Below are 17777 nucleotides of genomic sequence, written 5' to 3'. Positions count from 1 at the left end.
GATATTCTGTGACTGCTCTCAGTGAACGTGTCATCACCAGACGGGCAGGCCATGTGAAGAAACAAGAGAGGCCATCTCTCCCTCACTTAACCCTGTCTCTCCTTCTCTGTTGTGCACACACCGTGACTCCTTTCATTCATCATCTGTTTCTCTTTTCCTCTCTTTCCAAATCACCTCTCTTTCCTCCAGCTCCCTCCCTCCCTGTTTGTCCAGATCCTAAATCCATTGACTCACTCTTTTTGCTTGTTTCATCCACCTCTCTTTCACCAGATCCTCTTCATCCCTTCCTCACTACATCCTCTCTCTTTCTCGCCATTTACCCACTGTTCCTCTCTCATCCTCTATTTTTTCCATTTGTGTACAGACGGACGGATCTTTCGGTCTCAGGTTAGCAAGCCACGGCAAAGAAGAGGGGGACTAAAACCATCACCCACTCAACAACACGTTGCCATGTGTTTCACAATGAAAGGTGAGAGGGTCATCTTTCAGTTACACTTCACTGTGTAACGCCACCAGCTGGGGAGAAGTGTGGAGATGTGCAGCTACTCATGTGCAAATCTGTGAGTGAGAGAGAGAGAGAGAGAGAGAGAGAAAGAAAGAAAGAAAGAGTGCTACAGCTCTGCTCATGTTAATGTTATATTCCTACATGTGAGCCTGATTGCCAGATTCCACTTTCTTCATTTTACCATTGTTTAATATAAATCCTATGTTTAATTGGCACCTTTTCTCATATATATTTGATGGGGTAGTTTTTGATTTACATTCACATTAATCACATCGAACTCATACAGAGTGCAGACCTAAGTGATCAGCCAGACTATTAACAGCAGCACAGTGAGGCAGACTGTTGCCTGCTGCTCATCATTCAGCGACAATCACCAAACAAATGGCTCCCAAGAATGAAAGTATATCAGACAGCGAATCGACCATACAAATGTGACCAACTCAGTGGAGCATGAAACATCACTTGTAATGTTAAAGTGTATTTCCCCAGCATGTATATACTGTAAGTGGCAGTGGGCAAACTATTAGAACCACATTTCACTATAATACGGATCGAGTCAACACTAGTTCTTACTAAGACTTTAAAAAAAGACTATACCATTGATTAGCCAACAGCTCTTTAACATGGTATCAGTAGAAAGTGTCTGACTAATATTCACAATTGTATTAGCCTGTACAGGTAAGTACATAAGATACAGGTAAGTAAATATATCATTTGACAATCTTTTTTTAAAAAGGGGTAATGATTAATAACCCAAACTATTATGTACCAGCCACTAGCTACTCCTGAACAAGCAGGAGCGTGTAGCGTTTAACTGTTTAGCTGTTTGTTTGATGTCACACTCGTGACGTGGTCTATTTATGGGATCATGTGGATCATTTTTTCTTTAGATATTGATAGGCCCCTTGACACAGTAGGCTGATTATTGATAATTATGCACCTGGCTACAGTCTGCTGAAAACTGCAAAAGCACTTTGTAGTCATTTATCATTAAGTCATTTCAAATGGAATTTGATTCAGTCATTTTCGCTTTTGTTGAACAATGTAAGATTGTCATTGTTTGTAGTAGATCTGCAGTGATTACACGATGAATTGATACATTGATCAACAGAAAACTGTCCTTTGTCGAGCAAAAATTCCAAAAATGTAACTGTTATATTATAATAAATAGAACGCTTTTGGACTACTTCTTGGACAAACCAAGATACTTGATGAGGTTACCCTGGGCTATAAGATAAGAATGTTTTACAGACCAAACGATTAATCAATTAATTGAGAAAATAATTGGAAGATTAATTGGTAAATAGCTAGATGCACCGTGTTATAATATGTCTGGATTTAGATGTATCGATCTGTAATTTATGCTTTTCCAAATCACAATTTTGACAAGTCTTCCTGTATTATTACATCCTATGACTACAAAGTCCCATCCATCCATTATCTATACTGCTTATCCGTCAGAGTCGCGGGGGAGCTGGAGCTAATCCCAGCTGACTTCAGGTGAGAGGCAAGGTACACCCTGGACTCGTCGCCAGCCAACCACAGGGCCAACACACAGCCCTACGGGCAATTTAGAGTGGATTGGATTGTGGGAGGAAGCTGGAGTACCCACGCAAGCACAAGACCCCATGTTCTTGGATTCGAACCTGGAACCTTCTTGCTGTGAGTGCTAACCACTGTGCTGCCCAACTACAAAGTCCTCAAAGTCATATACTTTATGTATGAACCTGAGTGTGGCACATCTGACTGCATCAATTGTCAATCTTGGTATGAAATCACGTCTAGAATGATATTAATGATTAGAATGACCTTGTCTTGTCCTGATATTTAGCTGAACTGTATAAAAGGGAGAAGAGAATCAAGTCAATAACCACGTTTGGAGGGCGACAGACACGAATTTGGCATTAACAACAAAGTGTAAATGTATTGCTGTTCAAAGCCACATACAGTGAGCACACAGTGCACTGTAGACTAAGTTCAGTCACCACTGAAGCGGCAGTGGCAGATAGGTACCTTAGATGACAACAAAAGTAAAAACACCTAATATACTAAAATGCAGCCTAGATTTTAGATCCTTCAAGGATGTAGAATAGAGAGATGAGGTCCAAGAAAATATAACCTATCTACATTATTTTAATGTGGACATGATATTAATGTGTGGTGAATTTTAAACACAAATTGTAAAAATGATCCTTCTTTTGATGTAACAGAAGTCAAAGAGACTAAGGGGAACGTAATTTCGGTTAACAAACTGACCACATGCAAAGAATTCATACATACCCGATATTTTGAGAGGTCAATCCTTAGTGAGTTATGCAGCTGATCCAGTAATTTGACAAATTTTTCCCTCTGTCAGGATGAAAATTTCAAGATTCATTTCAGTATCACCACACCCAAAGCACTGTATCTAAAAATGTATAACACCGTGTGGTCAGTAGAATTGTTACATCTGCAGTGATTAATTTTTACATCCTGGGACATAATTGAGTGATTTAGCTACATTGCCAGACTTACTGCCTGGAAATATAATTTGATGCCTTATTTGATACAACATTAGCTTATTAAAAGTTCAATCAGAAAGAAATGACAAACTCAGACATTGTGATGATTTCGAGTGCACAACTTGTTGTAGACAACAACTAAGTGAGAATGATGGCAGACAGTAGCGATGTCAAGGGTCCAAATCTAGATGCTTCTTAAGTTTAACTGGTGACCATAGATAACCCATTTTCATTTAGCACCAGTTACTATATATCACTGGTGTAATGTCTGCCGATGTCAGAATAGAAGACAGTAAGAGGTGCACTTACCCCAAAGTTAGAGGCAGCAAATCGGTCAGAAGCAGAAGCAGTGGTTGTGGTGGTGGTGGTGGTGTGGGCGAAGTAGGCATTGATATTAGCAAGCAGGTTGCTCATCACTGCTGGCACACCAGGACACATGTATTTGGCAGACAGACAGGAGAAATGCCTGCAGAGAAAAAACAGCTATGAGCTATCTGTATAACATAAGGGAGAGTGCTGTCGCCATTTATAGGCAACATATGGATATTTTTTCCACCAAGGATCAATCAACAGTCACATGAAAGAATAGACAGTGTTGTGCTTTAACAAGTGGTAATGTTCAATTTGGCTATCAGAACTAATTAATAATTATCAAAGATAATTAATAATTATTAAAATAAATGAACTTTGATTAAAGTCCACCTCGATTGGGGCACCACCTCGAAAAACGAGGAAAAGACAGCCGTTCTAATTGATTTAGTCTCATAAAAATACTAAACTATCAATTTGGAATTATGTTTTATAATTAATTTAATAATTACTACCAAAATTACCACATTGATAGCTAGCTGAAGGATTTTGGAGTTCTTGACAGTGTAGAGGTTGGCAGTGTCCACAATTGTACAACATTAAAGGAGACAGCAAGTACTAAAACATTTATTAAAACAGAGCAAAATTCAGGGACATCATTTGTTATGCATTAAGGACTTGTACTTTGGTTGTAAGTACAGCTGAAGCAGAGTAGGTATTAAAGACATCTGCTGTTACAGAAACAAAATCAATCAAACAATCTAACTAAATCTCTATGACTAAACTAACAATAATATGAAGAGTGTAAGAGTGTGTGTGTGTGTGTGTGTGTGTGTGTGTGTGTGTGATAAGGCTGAGGAATGTGAGATGGGTCCCACAAAGGTGGGGGAGAGAGACCAAATGGTGATGGCCAGACCCCCTGGGGTGTGGGTCAGAGGCAGACAAAGGAAAGCTAAGTGCTGTTAGCTTAGCTTTGTCCCTCAGTGGCCTGTTGCAGACTGTGTGTGTGAGAGAGATAAAGGTGCAGGTTAAGACAGGATGGTTAGTTTGTAGGCTAACATCAACTAAACTTAATGGATGCACAGTAATCTACAACACATCACAATAATCAAACTCAAGGAACATTAAAGCAAGTCAATACATTAACAAGGGTAAACCATGTATGCAGTAATGCTATGCTAATTATGCCCAGTTAGAGTTTGTTACCAGTCCTTAAAAGGGGAGACGAAGTGTCCTTGAGGGTGCTGCTTTCTCAGCTTGTTGCTGGAGGAAAGGTGTGGTTCGTGTCCGTGCTGTGGTTGCAGGCTGGAGGAATCCGGTCGCTCCTTTGTTCCTGTTAGTTAGCAGCTCTGTGCTAACTTGCTGGTGTGCTCCTGTTGTTGGTTATCAGCTGGCAGACTCTGGGTCGTGCCTGCTGGCGCTGATCTGCTTACTTCAGGCAGGACCTTGTGTCGCTACCATGAAGGAGGTGGCTGCTCTGGACAGACCACACTGAGGCAGAGCTTAGCTGAGTTGAGCTGGTCTCTCCTCTTCAGGAAAGATCAGGAGAGCTGGTCTCTCCTCTGCAGGAGGAGAGGGAGCAGGAAAGACCTGGTCTCTCCACTTCAGGAGAGACGATGAGAAAGAGCAGGGAGAGCTGGTCTCTCCACTTTAGGAGAGACGATGAGAAAGAGAGAGTTCAGTGGGGGTGAACTGGTTTTGTGGGCCTGCGGTCGTAAAATCATGTGTCCCCTCCGGCCAATGGTGACTGTGGAGCTGGGCGCGGGGGTGATTTCACACCTATCTGTGAAACTGGGGGGCATTGGGGAAAGGAGCCCAATAGTTTTACAGACAAAGAAACATGCGGTCTTCACCATGTGTCATTCACTGTATAGTGAAGCCCAACAACAGCGTGAGACCCTACAGCGACTGGACAATTCTACACAGAAAATGATCAAGCAATCAACATGATCTTCTGCAATCCTCAAAAAGACATTCCCATCACCCTGCTTCTATCCTATTCTGTCTATTCGTAGTACAGTAATCATAGTGCATCCTGCAGTACAGAACATACTCTTAATGTTCCAAACAATTCTTCTGATGGAAGGTTTAGTACACAAATAGTTCACTGGCCTGTTGATGTAGTTAAAAAGTGTCTTCACTATCTGCAGCAAATGATGCCATACATCACAGCTGTAAAACCTTTATAAAAACTAGAAAGTACATAAGACTGTAAAGTAATGAATAGATCAAGTAAGTTTGAGTAAATCAAGTGATTGTGGGGGGCTGAGACATATTCATATCCAGAAATGGAAATGTTACTGTGTGCCATTGAACTTTCTTGTTTAATTCGGTAACAAATACCACGAGACAAACTTACTGCCAATGTAAGTGTTTTCCACTGAGGTGAATCCACATATGTCAAGCCAGCACAAACTAGATCTCAATACTGCAATGCAAGTCATCTTTCCCATGGGAAGGACTGAAGTAGGGCTCTTTTACTGCCACAAACTTTATGGCTTCTGTTTATGTCTGTCTAACTTTCTCTACACACACACACACACACACACACACACACACACACACACACATGCAAAGACATTTGCAATAATGCTACCCAGCAGTAATTAAGTGCTGGACCCTTACAGGCCTGGTTTGCGTAGGGATCTCTGTCTGACTGAGTGAAGAGAATATGCTCTTTTTAACACTTCATACTGCTGCTTCACAGGCCATATGGAACGTCTCCTACATTAAAATCAGCTGCTACCCACCCATGACCATTTATACCGGCTGTCATTTCCATACATATTCATACAGCACATAAACATTAACGTTATTCTAGATACAATACTGCATATAAATAATGTGTATGTGTAATAATCTGTGTGTTTACTTTAATTCAGAAGCTAATAATATACCCCAGGGCCTCTTTTTTGGCTTTAAGTGTGACCTGTAGCGACCAAACATCTAGATGTATTGGACGGTTTTTACAGGAAAGATGCCTGAGAGTGTAAAGTTAAAGTTAGTTCAGTTTTTTTTTATATGGGGTTGCATGAGGTACTAATCCATAGTCAGTGCATTACCAACAGTAGATGGTCGGCATGCCCCCAGTTTGTAAAAGCAGGAAGGATGTAATCCTTAACATGGAAGTTAAGCAATGTACTGCTGTAGATGGGAACAGAATACCTAAAAAAAACACATTCAATATCAGTTTAAGTGTATGCTATATTTAGAATATTTTCACCAATTTACTTTGTCTTTAGACAGCCAACTGAGAACTAAAGCCGTTATATTGCTCTCTTTGTAGGCACCAGACTCCATTGACAAATCCAGAAAATTTACCTTGCAGAAGACAAGAGTTGCTAGTCAATCCACCCATCCATCCATCCATCCATCCATCCATCTATCCATACAATGTCTATACCGCTTGTCTATACGGAAGAACTGTGGCCAAAAAGCCATATCTCTGACATGGAAACATGACCAAGCAGCTCAACTGTGCACAAAAACATAGGAACTACAGCAGGAGCTCTGGACTGTTGAGTCCAAATCTTAAATATCTGGCTGTAGCAGAAGGCTGCTTGTTAACTGAAGGGCTGGAGAGCAGAACAGTAATGAGTGTCTGCAGGCAACAATAAAGCTGGTGGAGGTCCCTTGAAAGTTTGGGGCTGCATTTTGGTCAGAGTTAATGGTGTCCTCAATGCTGAGAAATACAGGCAGATACTTATCCATCATGTAATACCATCAAGGAGGAGTCTGATTGGCCCCAAATTTATTCCGCAGCAGGACCACAACCGCAAACATACAGCCAGTGTCATTAGGAACTATGTTCAACGTAAAGAAGAACAAGGAGTCCTGGAAGTGATGGTGTGCCCCCCCCACACACACACAGAGCCCTGATCTCAACATCATCAAGTCTGTCTGGGATCCCATGAAGAGACAGAAGGATCTGAGGCAACCGACATCCACAGAAGATCTGTGGTTCGTTCTCCAAGATGTTTGGAACAACCTTCCTGCTGAGTTCCTTCAAAAACTGTGTGCAAGTGAACCTGAAGAACTGATGCTGTTTGAACATTGTCACAATCTGCTGTACTGGTCTGCTGCTCCTGGTATTTTTCCACACTCTCTGACCTACTCACCTGGCCACGCCTCCCTATCAGTGGCAGTCACCCTCACCTGGTTCCACAGCTGCAGTCAATTGCACTCACCTGCCTATTTAGGCTCAGCAGTAGACTCACTCAGTGCCAGATTGTCTTTGCGCCATGCCAGACCTTACAGCACTTCTCTTTGGACTGATTTCCTGGTTTCGACCCTGTTTGCCCCTGACTACCGCTCCTCGTCTCTGCCCTGGTAATTACCTCAGCCTTCTGTTCCTGACCATGAGCTACGCCTGTGTCCTTCCTGTCTTCTGTCTGCCTGCTGACTACCTGACCTCCCGCCTGTCACCGATTCTCCGCCTGTTTGCTCCATTTGGGTTCGTTTGCTTCGCTGTTGCTGACCCCGGTTCCGGATTTAACTACGAGTCTAGCCTGAAAAGTGGACTTTGAAAACAGAGACTTTCAAAGCAGGTGGGGGATAGAATTTTACCTGTTTGTCTGTCGGAGGTGAACCTGTGTGTCTTATTTGTGGAGCTGATGTGGCTATAATTAAAGAATATAGATATAAGACGACGCTATGAGACAAAACATGAGGATAGTACAAAAAATTAAAAATTCTATTTATATTATTGAGGAAAAGTTGTTGAAGTTTGGCTGTTTACATTCATATTTCTGGATAAAATATATATTATATTATATACAATAATAGAGTCACTATTAGAGTCTTCACTAAATGTTGAGCCCGTTTGGCCCACGACTTAGACCGGGTTTTAAATTTTGGCCCTTTCTTTGATTGCGTTTGACACCCCTGCTTTACAGGGATCAACAGAAACCACACGATTACTCTACAGGGCAAGTAGGAGGGTAAATATAAAGAGCTGCTGTGGGATATATGAGGTTGAGTCATGATCACTTGGATCAGAAAAGTGGGAGAATATGGGTGGGTGATCAAGCATGGCTGCTGAGTTTCCCTTTTTTTTCAATCAAAACACAGATTACAAGAGTATTCTATGCTACTAATGCTTTTAAATATTTTAAGCAAATTGCATCAAGACCATAAAAGCAACGCAGTTTCTCAGTGTTGTTTGTATGTGGTCAGATTTCTGGATATGAAATTACAATTTCCACCAATAAGCTAGGCTAAAAACAAGGCTTACCTAGTCCAGTCTACAACAAGTTTAAGGCACCTTGTGTATACAGCTGGAGTCTAGGATTACAATCAAGCCAGGAGCACCACAGGTTGTAATAAAAACATCTAAATAAATATCTTGTAAAGCTCACAGTGGTTATAGGTTCAGGTTAGCTTATGATTTGGCGTAGTTGAAATTGCCTGTGAGCTCTACTGTGTGCACTAGTTTCTTAGTCGAAATAGAAGAGGCAGTTACAAAACAGAATTGCAATTGGACTGCATGACATGTTGTTCATATAAAGGAGGGATGAATGTAAATTTGGTCTGAAGTGACTGTGATCAAAATGAGAGCTATCAACAAAAGTCTTAAAAACACTCTATGCCATTTTGCATGTACTTTTGAGATTGTCCCCAACTTCAGCTTGTCACTTTCCAGAAGAGAAAAATCCAATCCATGTAAAAGCAAATGGGAAGTACTGCACCTGAAGTGAGATACACTGGAGTATAGGAAAACTGGCCATGAACATCTGCTTTATAAAAACAAGAAAAAGCTACAGTGACTGCGAAGATAAGTACAAGCAAGGTTACATACATGATGTAGACTTCTGCAAGGGCAACCATTGCACGACCATGATCAATATTCAATGAGTTTACTGTTTCAGATGCTGTGTCTCCATGCACGTTTGTGTGTGTGTGAACAAAACAGAGATGGAGACATGTATGGTTGGACAGGGTCACGGTGGTTCAGAGAGACAGAGAGAGAGAAACGAGACTGTTTATGTGGGTCCATGATCAATGTGATCAAGGCAGGTTGGGAGTTTTTCCAGGAGACTAGCAATTAATCAATCAAACTTAGGACCTCGATAGTCCTTCAAGCTCTGATTCTGCTGAGGAGACATCTTTACAACTCCTCTTCTCCATCTGCTTTCCCTCTCTCATCCCCTTCTCTCCTCCACTCTGCCGAATGACACAATGACAAATTGGTGGGGTAAAAGGCCATAGATCAGGGTGGTACTAACGTCATAGCTTGATAGATGTACTCCACTCCGTATCTCATGGCGAACTCATCCACGATCTCCTGAGACACGTCATCAAAGTAGACCTTCCACGCGTCGTCCCCTTTCACCTGAGGGATTTTCACTACGCTGTTGTTCTTCAACTCGGTCAGATAGTGAAATAGGTTCTGCGAGTGTTCACGAGAGATGGAAGACAGGGCAGGTTACAGTGATGGAGCATAATGTCACAGCATGTAATAAAAGATGTGTTTCTTATCACTACTTTATGCTGAATCACATCATGATTACCTCATGTAAACAGGTATACTGGCCATGAGGAGGAACCACATTCTCCTCCCCCTTCATTTCCACACTGATCTTGAGTCGGATGGCACCAGATACTGCAGACTTGTCGGTCCTTTTATCTGTAACACACAACCAAGCTGCATCAGTCATAACTGGAAAGTAACTTCTAACTACAAGCCACATCTTGGGTATGCGCATGCTGTCTGACCTTCTTAAATGTATTGAGAGTGTGATATTACAGTAAACTTTCTTCTCACTTTTTAAGCACTTGAGAGAGAAAAACAGTGGGTAGCTTTCTCTGAGTCGGGAGTGAGTTGCTACCACAAGTATCACAGGGTCTTGTTCACTACAGAGTCACATGAGGAGCCACATGAGGTGGTGCCTCCTGAGTGCCTTGTCCAACTGGGAGAAGACCCTGGGGCAGACCCAGAACTTGCTGTTGGAATTATTTAACTTACCTGGCCAGTGAACACCTCAGAATACCCCAAGAAGAGCTGGAAAAGCCTTGTTCAAGAAAAGATGCCTAGCCTATTTTTGCCATCCTGATTGTGGAACCAGAAGTGGTCTTCATTCCTTAAAGACCCTCCTGTCTGATTGGTTAGGTTTAGGTATGATCTGCCTCTGACTGGCTTTATTGTCTATATTGTTACTCTAAATGGGACCATAATTAATGAAATGAACATCATGTTGTAATGAAGGAGACTTGAAACTAGCAACTCGGATACAGTTGCACACAAACATATGAGCATACACATTTCTGATCTGGCCTGAGAGCTAATGACTCCACAGCTGCTGGGGTTTGTTACAGACTTAAAATGCCCCCCCTTTGAGCTCTCGCATATAATTCATCTCCACTGAGTCAAACGAGTGATGTCCCTCTCTCCCATCAGTTGGTCAAGAAACAGCCACATGAAAAATGATAACATGACAAAGCGACTGTAAAGTACTATAAACCAGAAGCCCAGATTGAAGAGGACATGAAGAGGCTTAGAGAGCAGAACAGCTGGAGGGGTGGACACCCACACCAGCAAATGCCTGTTTAAACATTCATTGTGGACATTTAAAAAGGTACAGAGCGGCAGCAGTGGGCAAGGGTCACTATTAGCACAAATTGCTTCCTTTTAGCTAGAGAGGCAAACAAAGACAGCACCCACCAGTCATAATACTTCAGCTGGAGTGGGGCCTACCATTATGCTGTCATTCAACCTTATGCAGTGTGCAGGAGCCAGTGACGTACACAAGCAGAAACAGTGAATGCTATTTTTTCACTATTCTTAAGTATTTTTTTGACATTTCATGGAAAATAATCAGCATATTAATGATTTATTTGTTTAGGGAATGTAAGACTGATTTTCATATATCAGGCAAAGCTCATGTATGAGCGTTTACATTCAAATATGGGAAGTTTGGCAGCGAAATGGAACTTTTGTTGTTTTGGTATCAATCCTAAAACTCAGGCGTCAGATCAGGATAATAACTGCCACCATGATTTTCAGTTTATATCTCTAGTAATCAGAGGACACATACCTAGATTGTACCAAACGTCCATCTCTCCACTGAGAGTGCGAACCTCTATGATGGTCTGGCCCAGAAAATCATCTGACTCGCGTTTGAAATGCTGCTTCACCCGTGATTTGATGTCATCATCCTCGTCCCACACACGGACCTTGATGCGGTCAGTAGCGTTGTGGCATTCGCTGCATTTTCAAATATGGAAGATGATTATGCCAGGTTGGAACAATCACAACAACGTGAAGAATAACAGTAAAAGCAACAGCATATTCAGTGACAGCTCATCAGGTTGGGGCATTCAGTGGAGCGGAACGGCAACGTTACATTCACAATTCAAGCATAAATACAAGTTCAGACACACACAGACTTCCTTACTCTTTTCTATGTAACATATGGAGACCAATTCTTGCCTGAATTCAAATGAGAGAATGTATTTGTGTGCATACACGGGTGTATGTGAGTGAGTGTGTGTGGAGAAGGGTTCTCTGCCTGGAAGCAAGAATTACCCCAAGACATTGCATGACCTTTACTGCATCTCTATATTTTTCTCTCTGCCAGTGCACGCTAAAATAATCACACTCTTTTCAAGGGAATGTATAGCATTTATAGCAAGGATTATTTATTTGTGACAGTTTCATGTCCATCTCTTTCTTGCATCAGTGCAGCTGACAGACGTTTCACAATAATGATTCTGCTAAATAGAGCAGAGGTGGCCAAAGCACTTAACTTCAGATGGGGTCAGACTGTTCGGCTCTGGAATTAAAACCGACAGATTACATTCTGTTCTAATGACATCTTGGGTGTGACAGCCAGAGAAACAGTATCTGCATTTTTTTTTAACTAATCCCTTTCTGAGGGAAGCACTGGCTGCTGCTGCACCAGTCCAGGACTTTGCTCTCTGCCAAGCACACACTAATGTATCGCTCTATTAATCTACATCCCTGAAGTAATGGGACAGAGTTTTATTACGTCCACCACTGGAGTCTCATTACAGGTGTGGAGCCTGCTTTGTAGCTGACGTAGAACAAACACACTCACACACACATACAGAAAATCTCAGAATCACCACAATTTATCACCAACATTTTGAGAAGGTAAAGTAACACACGTGTATAAAAACAATACTTACATGGTGCTCAAAGTGTAATAGAACAACCACTAAGAACTACTGGCAAATACTATTTCGGTCTAGAGTGAGCTCTACAGTCCCTGAGAGAACATGAACATTTCCTTTTCACCCTGGTTCTTATTTTCAAGAATTTTGACTTTCCACTAAACAAAGACAAAACAGCATTTATTCAATGCATTCTCAAAGGCTCAATTTTCCACATTTGCTAAATTACTCATTAGGAAATGTTTAAAGTAGTTTCCTGGAAACAAGGAATTACAAGCATTCATTACATTGCAGATCTTCTTCCTGTTAGATTTGAAAAATAACTGATTGATAATTATATATAATTTTGTTTGATGCTGTGTGGGCGAAAAAGAGTATCGCAAAACGTAGACCAATAGATTGTGTGGTGAAATATCCCTGTGGCTGTTGCATACTCATACTAACCAGAAACCTGGTCAGGAGAGGTCATTCACAATGAGAAGCCCCGTACTACTAAAGCAGAAAACGGGAGGATTTAAAGGATTAAGACGCGTCTACACTGGCGGATGCTATTGTAAAGCTGTTTTTAGCTGTTTTTAGAGTGCATCCTCAAAAACAAAAAGGAGATCTTTCTTTTACTTATCTGTTTACGTACTCACTTTTTCTATTACTTGTAATTCCTATAGATTCCCTTGAACATATAAGGGATTATCTGGTCGAACAGAGGTCACATTAACAGAGAGCACTTACAAGTAGAACTTCTCATCCCACACTGGGTTGAGGTTGCCAAAGATGGTCTTTGTCCTGCGTTTGGTCTTGCCCACCTGGACGGTGACGTAAGGGTCGCTGGAGCCTGTCTTATCCTTGGCCTGTAAGCCTTGTGCACTCATGACTGATGATAAGAGAGGGTTGGGAAAGAGTGAAGAGTCATGTCAGTAACATGAGATATTCATCTGAGCATCTTAAGGTTATGAAAATTCGATTTTAGAGATTTGAATGAATAGAATTTAATAATAGCATTACTGATTTATAACTTAGATCTATAAGAAACTAATATTTTGGAAGTCAGAAATAAGATGCATTGCCCTCATGGGTGAGGTTTTACAGCAAATCTCAGTTCCAGTCAGTGTCATAACTTATATGTCGTATTTCAGTGTCTGCTACTCAGTTGCACTGCATTTCATTTCCATTTGTACCAGCCAACATTGTGCACTTACCAAAAAGCTAAGGCAGCAAAACAACTCTTTGGGTCACTGACAGCAGCCATTATTCATCTTTTTGTGAAAATGTGAAGTATTAAGTTTATCTGTGATCTATGATCTATCCCTGCATCCAAGGCTATAAGTAGTTTCTACCCGTGTGTCTGCCTACTGCTAGTCTATGCTGAGCTAAGACTTGGCTTTAAAGAAAGATCTGTGATTCAGTATCTTACTTTCACACACACAGAGGAAGGTGCAGAGAAGGAGAGACAGTAGTATTTCACAGCGCCATAAAAGAGGAAAAGGACACTGAGGCATTAAATATGTATAAGTGACAGTCTAAATAATTCAGGGTACATATATATCCTTTATCTCAATGCTGAAAGGAGTTGGTGGGCAGGATGGTTGGAGGAGCCATAGCCTGCTTGCTCCAAGAGGACTCAAAATCAAATGCCTCCTGTGTAAAAAGGGGGGAAGGGGGGTCTAAAACAGTGCTCTACATCCTGAGGGGTCAGCATGCTTGTTGGATCATTTAAACCAGAATTGAATCTGCGTAAAAAAAAACTCAAATCCATCTGAATCCTTTACTGATTTTACTTAGCTTTAGGTTTTCACAGTTTTGAGCAACAAAAGTAAATTCTTAGAAGTTTTGTGTCTAATTCACACAACGCAATACCTGATTACCTGAGACATTAACATGTTTATCCAGCATTACGCCGGCACCAACTCACAACCTGACACACCAACAGCAAGCCCTGTTGTCGAGCTACCTGCCAGGTGAGAAACCACAGATGGCTTCACACCATGACTGAGGCAATCACCAGGTAGAGGCAGATCACACTGCTGTCAGAGAAGACAAGAGTCTGAGTCTTTGTGGACTTGATATGGACAAAATAGCGATGGCTGTCATTTATTTATGCAAAGACTGACTGCTCCACAGCTGACAAAGTTATTAACCATGCTCTATTTCCACTGACTGAGATTTTGCCATTTTTTCATGAATATTGGAAACTTTTTTAGAGGGAAATTGTAGTAGCTGGGCTTAATTTTTGATCATTGAAAAATGTGGATCATCCATGGAGGACAGTCTGAAGATGTATGTAGCAAGTTTGGTGTCAATTGAGCATGGGAAGATGGGGTTATTTGAGAGTGATGAAGAAGAGGAAGAAGAAGAAGAAGAAGAATCACACTGGCAAAAACAAAATAAACCTGCTGCACAGCTGCCTGGCTTCTGTTACACATTTTAGATGACTTAACATTATACATTGCATTTTGCTAATAAAAGATGAAACTAATATAAAAGACTCTCAGTCTTCTTGCTGGGCCTGATGTGTATTTCACCAATCTGGAGCCAGATGAACTCTTATTAGAGGATAACAGGTTGTATTAGGTTAAGATAGAAAAGAAATTCCATCTTATCTAATTACAGGTTAGGACATTTTAAATAACCAATCCAACATTGTTTATTAACTTAGACATCTGTTATCTAGCAACCAACAATACTGTTCTACTCCTACAATATACTTTTGTTATCTAATTACTATGCTGCTTGCTTGGCTTGTTTTGTCATATGAGAAACACAGAATTCACAATAACACAAGGCAGTAAAAATGATGGAAAAAGTTAAGATTTGTATTGATGAGAGAAGAGTAGAGTTACAGAGAGAGTATGTCCAGAAGCATAAACAGATGAAGTAGCCTTGTGGTATGAAGAATGGAGACTGAACAAGACATTCAATCGAAAAAATGGCCACTGTCTTTGAGAAAGCCTTAAGAAAAAACTAATATAAATGTTCTAAGACTGAAACAGTATATATCATACACATTAATATGTTGTACTTTCGTCACTGCATGTTTATTTGATAATAATGTAATCAGCAGTGCAGTTACAGTACCAGAACTGGTGATTAGTAGAAATGTTTTAATTAGCTGATTACAGTATGTGAGATCACGGCTCATATTCAGCACCCTTGTAGGGTGCACATTAATCAAACACATGGTCACTATCAGAGCACTGTGGAGTCAATGCCACTCAGTGTTGATCTAATAAATGGGGAAGAAATAACAACTCAGTGACAACATTTTAAAATGACAAAAATCCCCTGGGGAATTGACAAAGCCACTGTGGGGCTTTTCAAGGTCTCTCTCTCACTCCCTTTTTCATCTCTGTTCTTTTTCTCTTTTCTTCCCTTTCTCCTCTCTCACAGTCTGTTCCATGCAGTCCCCATCGTTTGCATCTTGCTCTCTATTTGTCTCCTGCCCTCTCAATGCAACGTAAGAAATGAGCTGGGCACAGTTACCAGTTACAAAGCTAACTTCGTGATGTTCTTTGTGCTGATTAACTGGGAATAAAATGAAACCCAGTGATACAGTGATCATATGTACCATGTGTAGGACCATGAAGTAGTGAAACGGAGGAAAAGCCTTGTGTTCCTTGAGACTTTTTTTTTTTTATAAATCGGGATAAACAATAGAGGTTATGTAATTAATAGGGTGTGAAAAATAGCACAGAAAATTAGACTGAAATATGGACATGGGATTCTGGTTCCTACTCATTTTCGCTTAAGCCCCTGAAAAGAGAAACTCTTCAGTCTGTAGTTATGTAACGCCCAATAATAGTGCCCAAAAACACAGCAAAAACAGATCAGCGTCCTTCTGAATGTGCTGTCCAGTGTTGTACTATCAAACTGTGCCTGCATCTCTGAGAGCCTGATGTACAGCTGTGCTAGATACATAAAGATTGATTGATTGATTGATTGATTGATGAGTCTAAGAATTTGTGTAATCATTTCAGTCTTCACATGGTGACCAAAAAGAATCCTCCATTATTGGCCACAGAACAGTGATGCAGTAGTAAACTCCACAGCATCTTCAGCTAATCACCTCTCCCCAAAGGAACAAATCAGAATCTATTTCTATGTCTAATTATACGTGTGTTGCTTGTGGTTCAGTGTCAGAGATTAATGAACAAGATCTTGAGGCTAATAACAAGTGCAAACTAATTAGAAAAACAGTACTTGAGATGAGATGAGCCTGACTTGTAATGGCAGTTTTGTTGATTTGGCATTGGAAGACTGAGTCGAGGGTTATAGGTCATGGTCCAACAGTCAAAGGTCACTTGCTGCAGTATCGGGACATCACTACTTACAAAGGATTTATCACTTTTCAGCTGATTGATGATGACTGTGTCAATGAGAGATAAAAATTCATATCCTTATTGGCAGATTCTAATATGGTGAGATTCATAATTCAAGTTTTTGGAGATGCTTTGAAGAATTACTTGCATTTATACCGCAGTGACCAGGCTAACCTGTGATGCTGATTTTGGCAGACCATTTGGAGGTCCCGTCCAGCACAGCCTGCTTGGCAGTCTTCAAGTGGGTGTTGAAGTCTTCTTTGGAAACATGGAACATCTCCTGGATCACCTCGAACACTTCAGGACGGTTCTTCTCCCTTATCTTCATGCGCTCCTTCATAGCCATGATGATATTCTGGGTCTTGTCCTCCGCCCCGTGCTTGGAGCTCTTCTCCACAGCCCCTGAAACAAGCAAAGAGTTACAGAGTGTTTGAGCTCAGTAGTGTGATAGAAATTACATAACTATGGTTAGCTAACCTTCCTTTTTTCTTAACTACGAAACACAATATCCAGCAACTGTATGCCACTACTGTGTGAGTGTGTGTGGGGGATGAGAAATCACTGATTCATGTGTTCGTGTTGGTGTGTATGTGAGCATGTTTATGAGAAAAAAGAGGCACATGTGACAGCTAATGCTCTGCATCTGATCTGATATCACAAGATCTAGCGTTTGCTTCATGAGTGCAGATGAAGCTGTGATAAAGACTAATCGCAGTTTGAACTAGAAAACATTGTTATGCTGGTGTAAAACATTAGGTTTTATGACAGCCAGGGTTTAGCTAATCTACTTAGAGTGTGTGAGGATTGCCGTGAGGATCATCCTGTAGACTGCACGTCACATTGTTCCTATTAGTCTACACTGTAAAAACAGTGGTGTGTCTGATTGAAAGAGCTGATTGGAGACAGTAATGAGCGCTTGTGACAAAGTGAGCAGTGTAAATGCAACATGTCACAACAAATGAGTAGGAATGAGTGCATATGTAATATGTATAACACAAATAGTGTGGGTATTAATGG

At 40.9% G+C, this 17777-nt stretch overlaps 1 protein-coding gene across 1 annotated transcript in view; it reads right to left on the bottom strand.

The window, feature by feature from the left end:
- Nucleotides 1–17777, bottom strand: part of LOC139224533 (protein unc-13 homolog C) — an 85922-nt gene that overhangs the window by 46856 nt on the left and 21289 nt on the right. The window contains exons 8-14 of the mRNA XM_070856008.1: nucleotides 16935–17162; nucleotides 13177–13318; nucleotides 11349–11518; nucleotides 9825–9940; nucleotides 9540–9703; nucleotides 3316–3472; nucleotides 2786–2854 (exon numbers count right to left, since the gene is read on the bottom strand). Of these exons, the coding sequence (XP_070712109.1) occupies nucleotides 2786–2854; nucleotides 3316–3472; nucleotides 9540–9703; nucleotides 9825–9940; nucleotides 11349–11518; nucleotides 13177–13318; nucleotides 16935–17162 (1046 nt within the window). The remainder of the gene's footprint in view (nucleotides 1–2785; nucleotides 2855–3315; nucleotides 3473–9539; nucleotides 9704–9824; nucleotides 9941–11348; nucleotides 11519–13176; nucleotides 13319–16934; nucleotides 17163–17777) is intronic.

The sequence above is a fragment of the Pempheris klunzingeri genome, chromosome 1 (assembly GCF_042242105.1).
Source record: "Pempheris klunzingeri isolate RE-2024b chromosome 1, fPemKlu1.hap1, whole genome shotgun sequence".
Taxonomy (NCBI): Eukaryota; Metazoa; Chordata; class Actinopteri; order Acropomatiformes; family Pempheridae; genus Pempheris; species Pempheris klunzingeri.
Note: the sequence above shows the minus strand (reverse complement) of the source record. Positions and strands in the feature narration are given on the sequence as shown.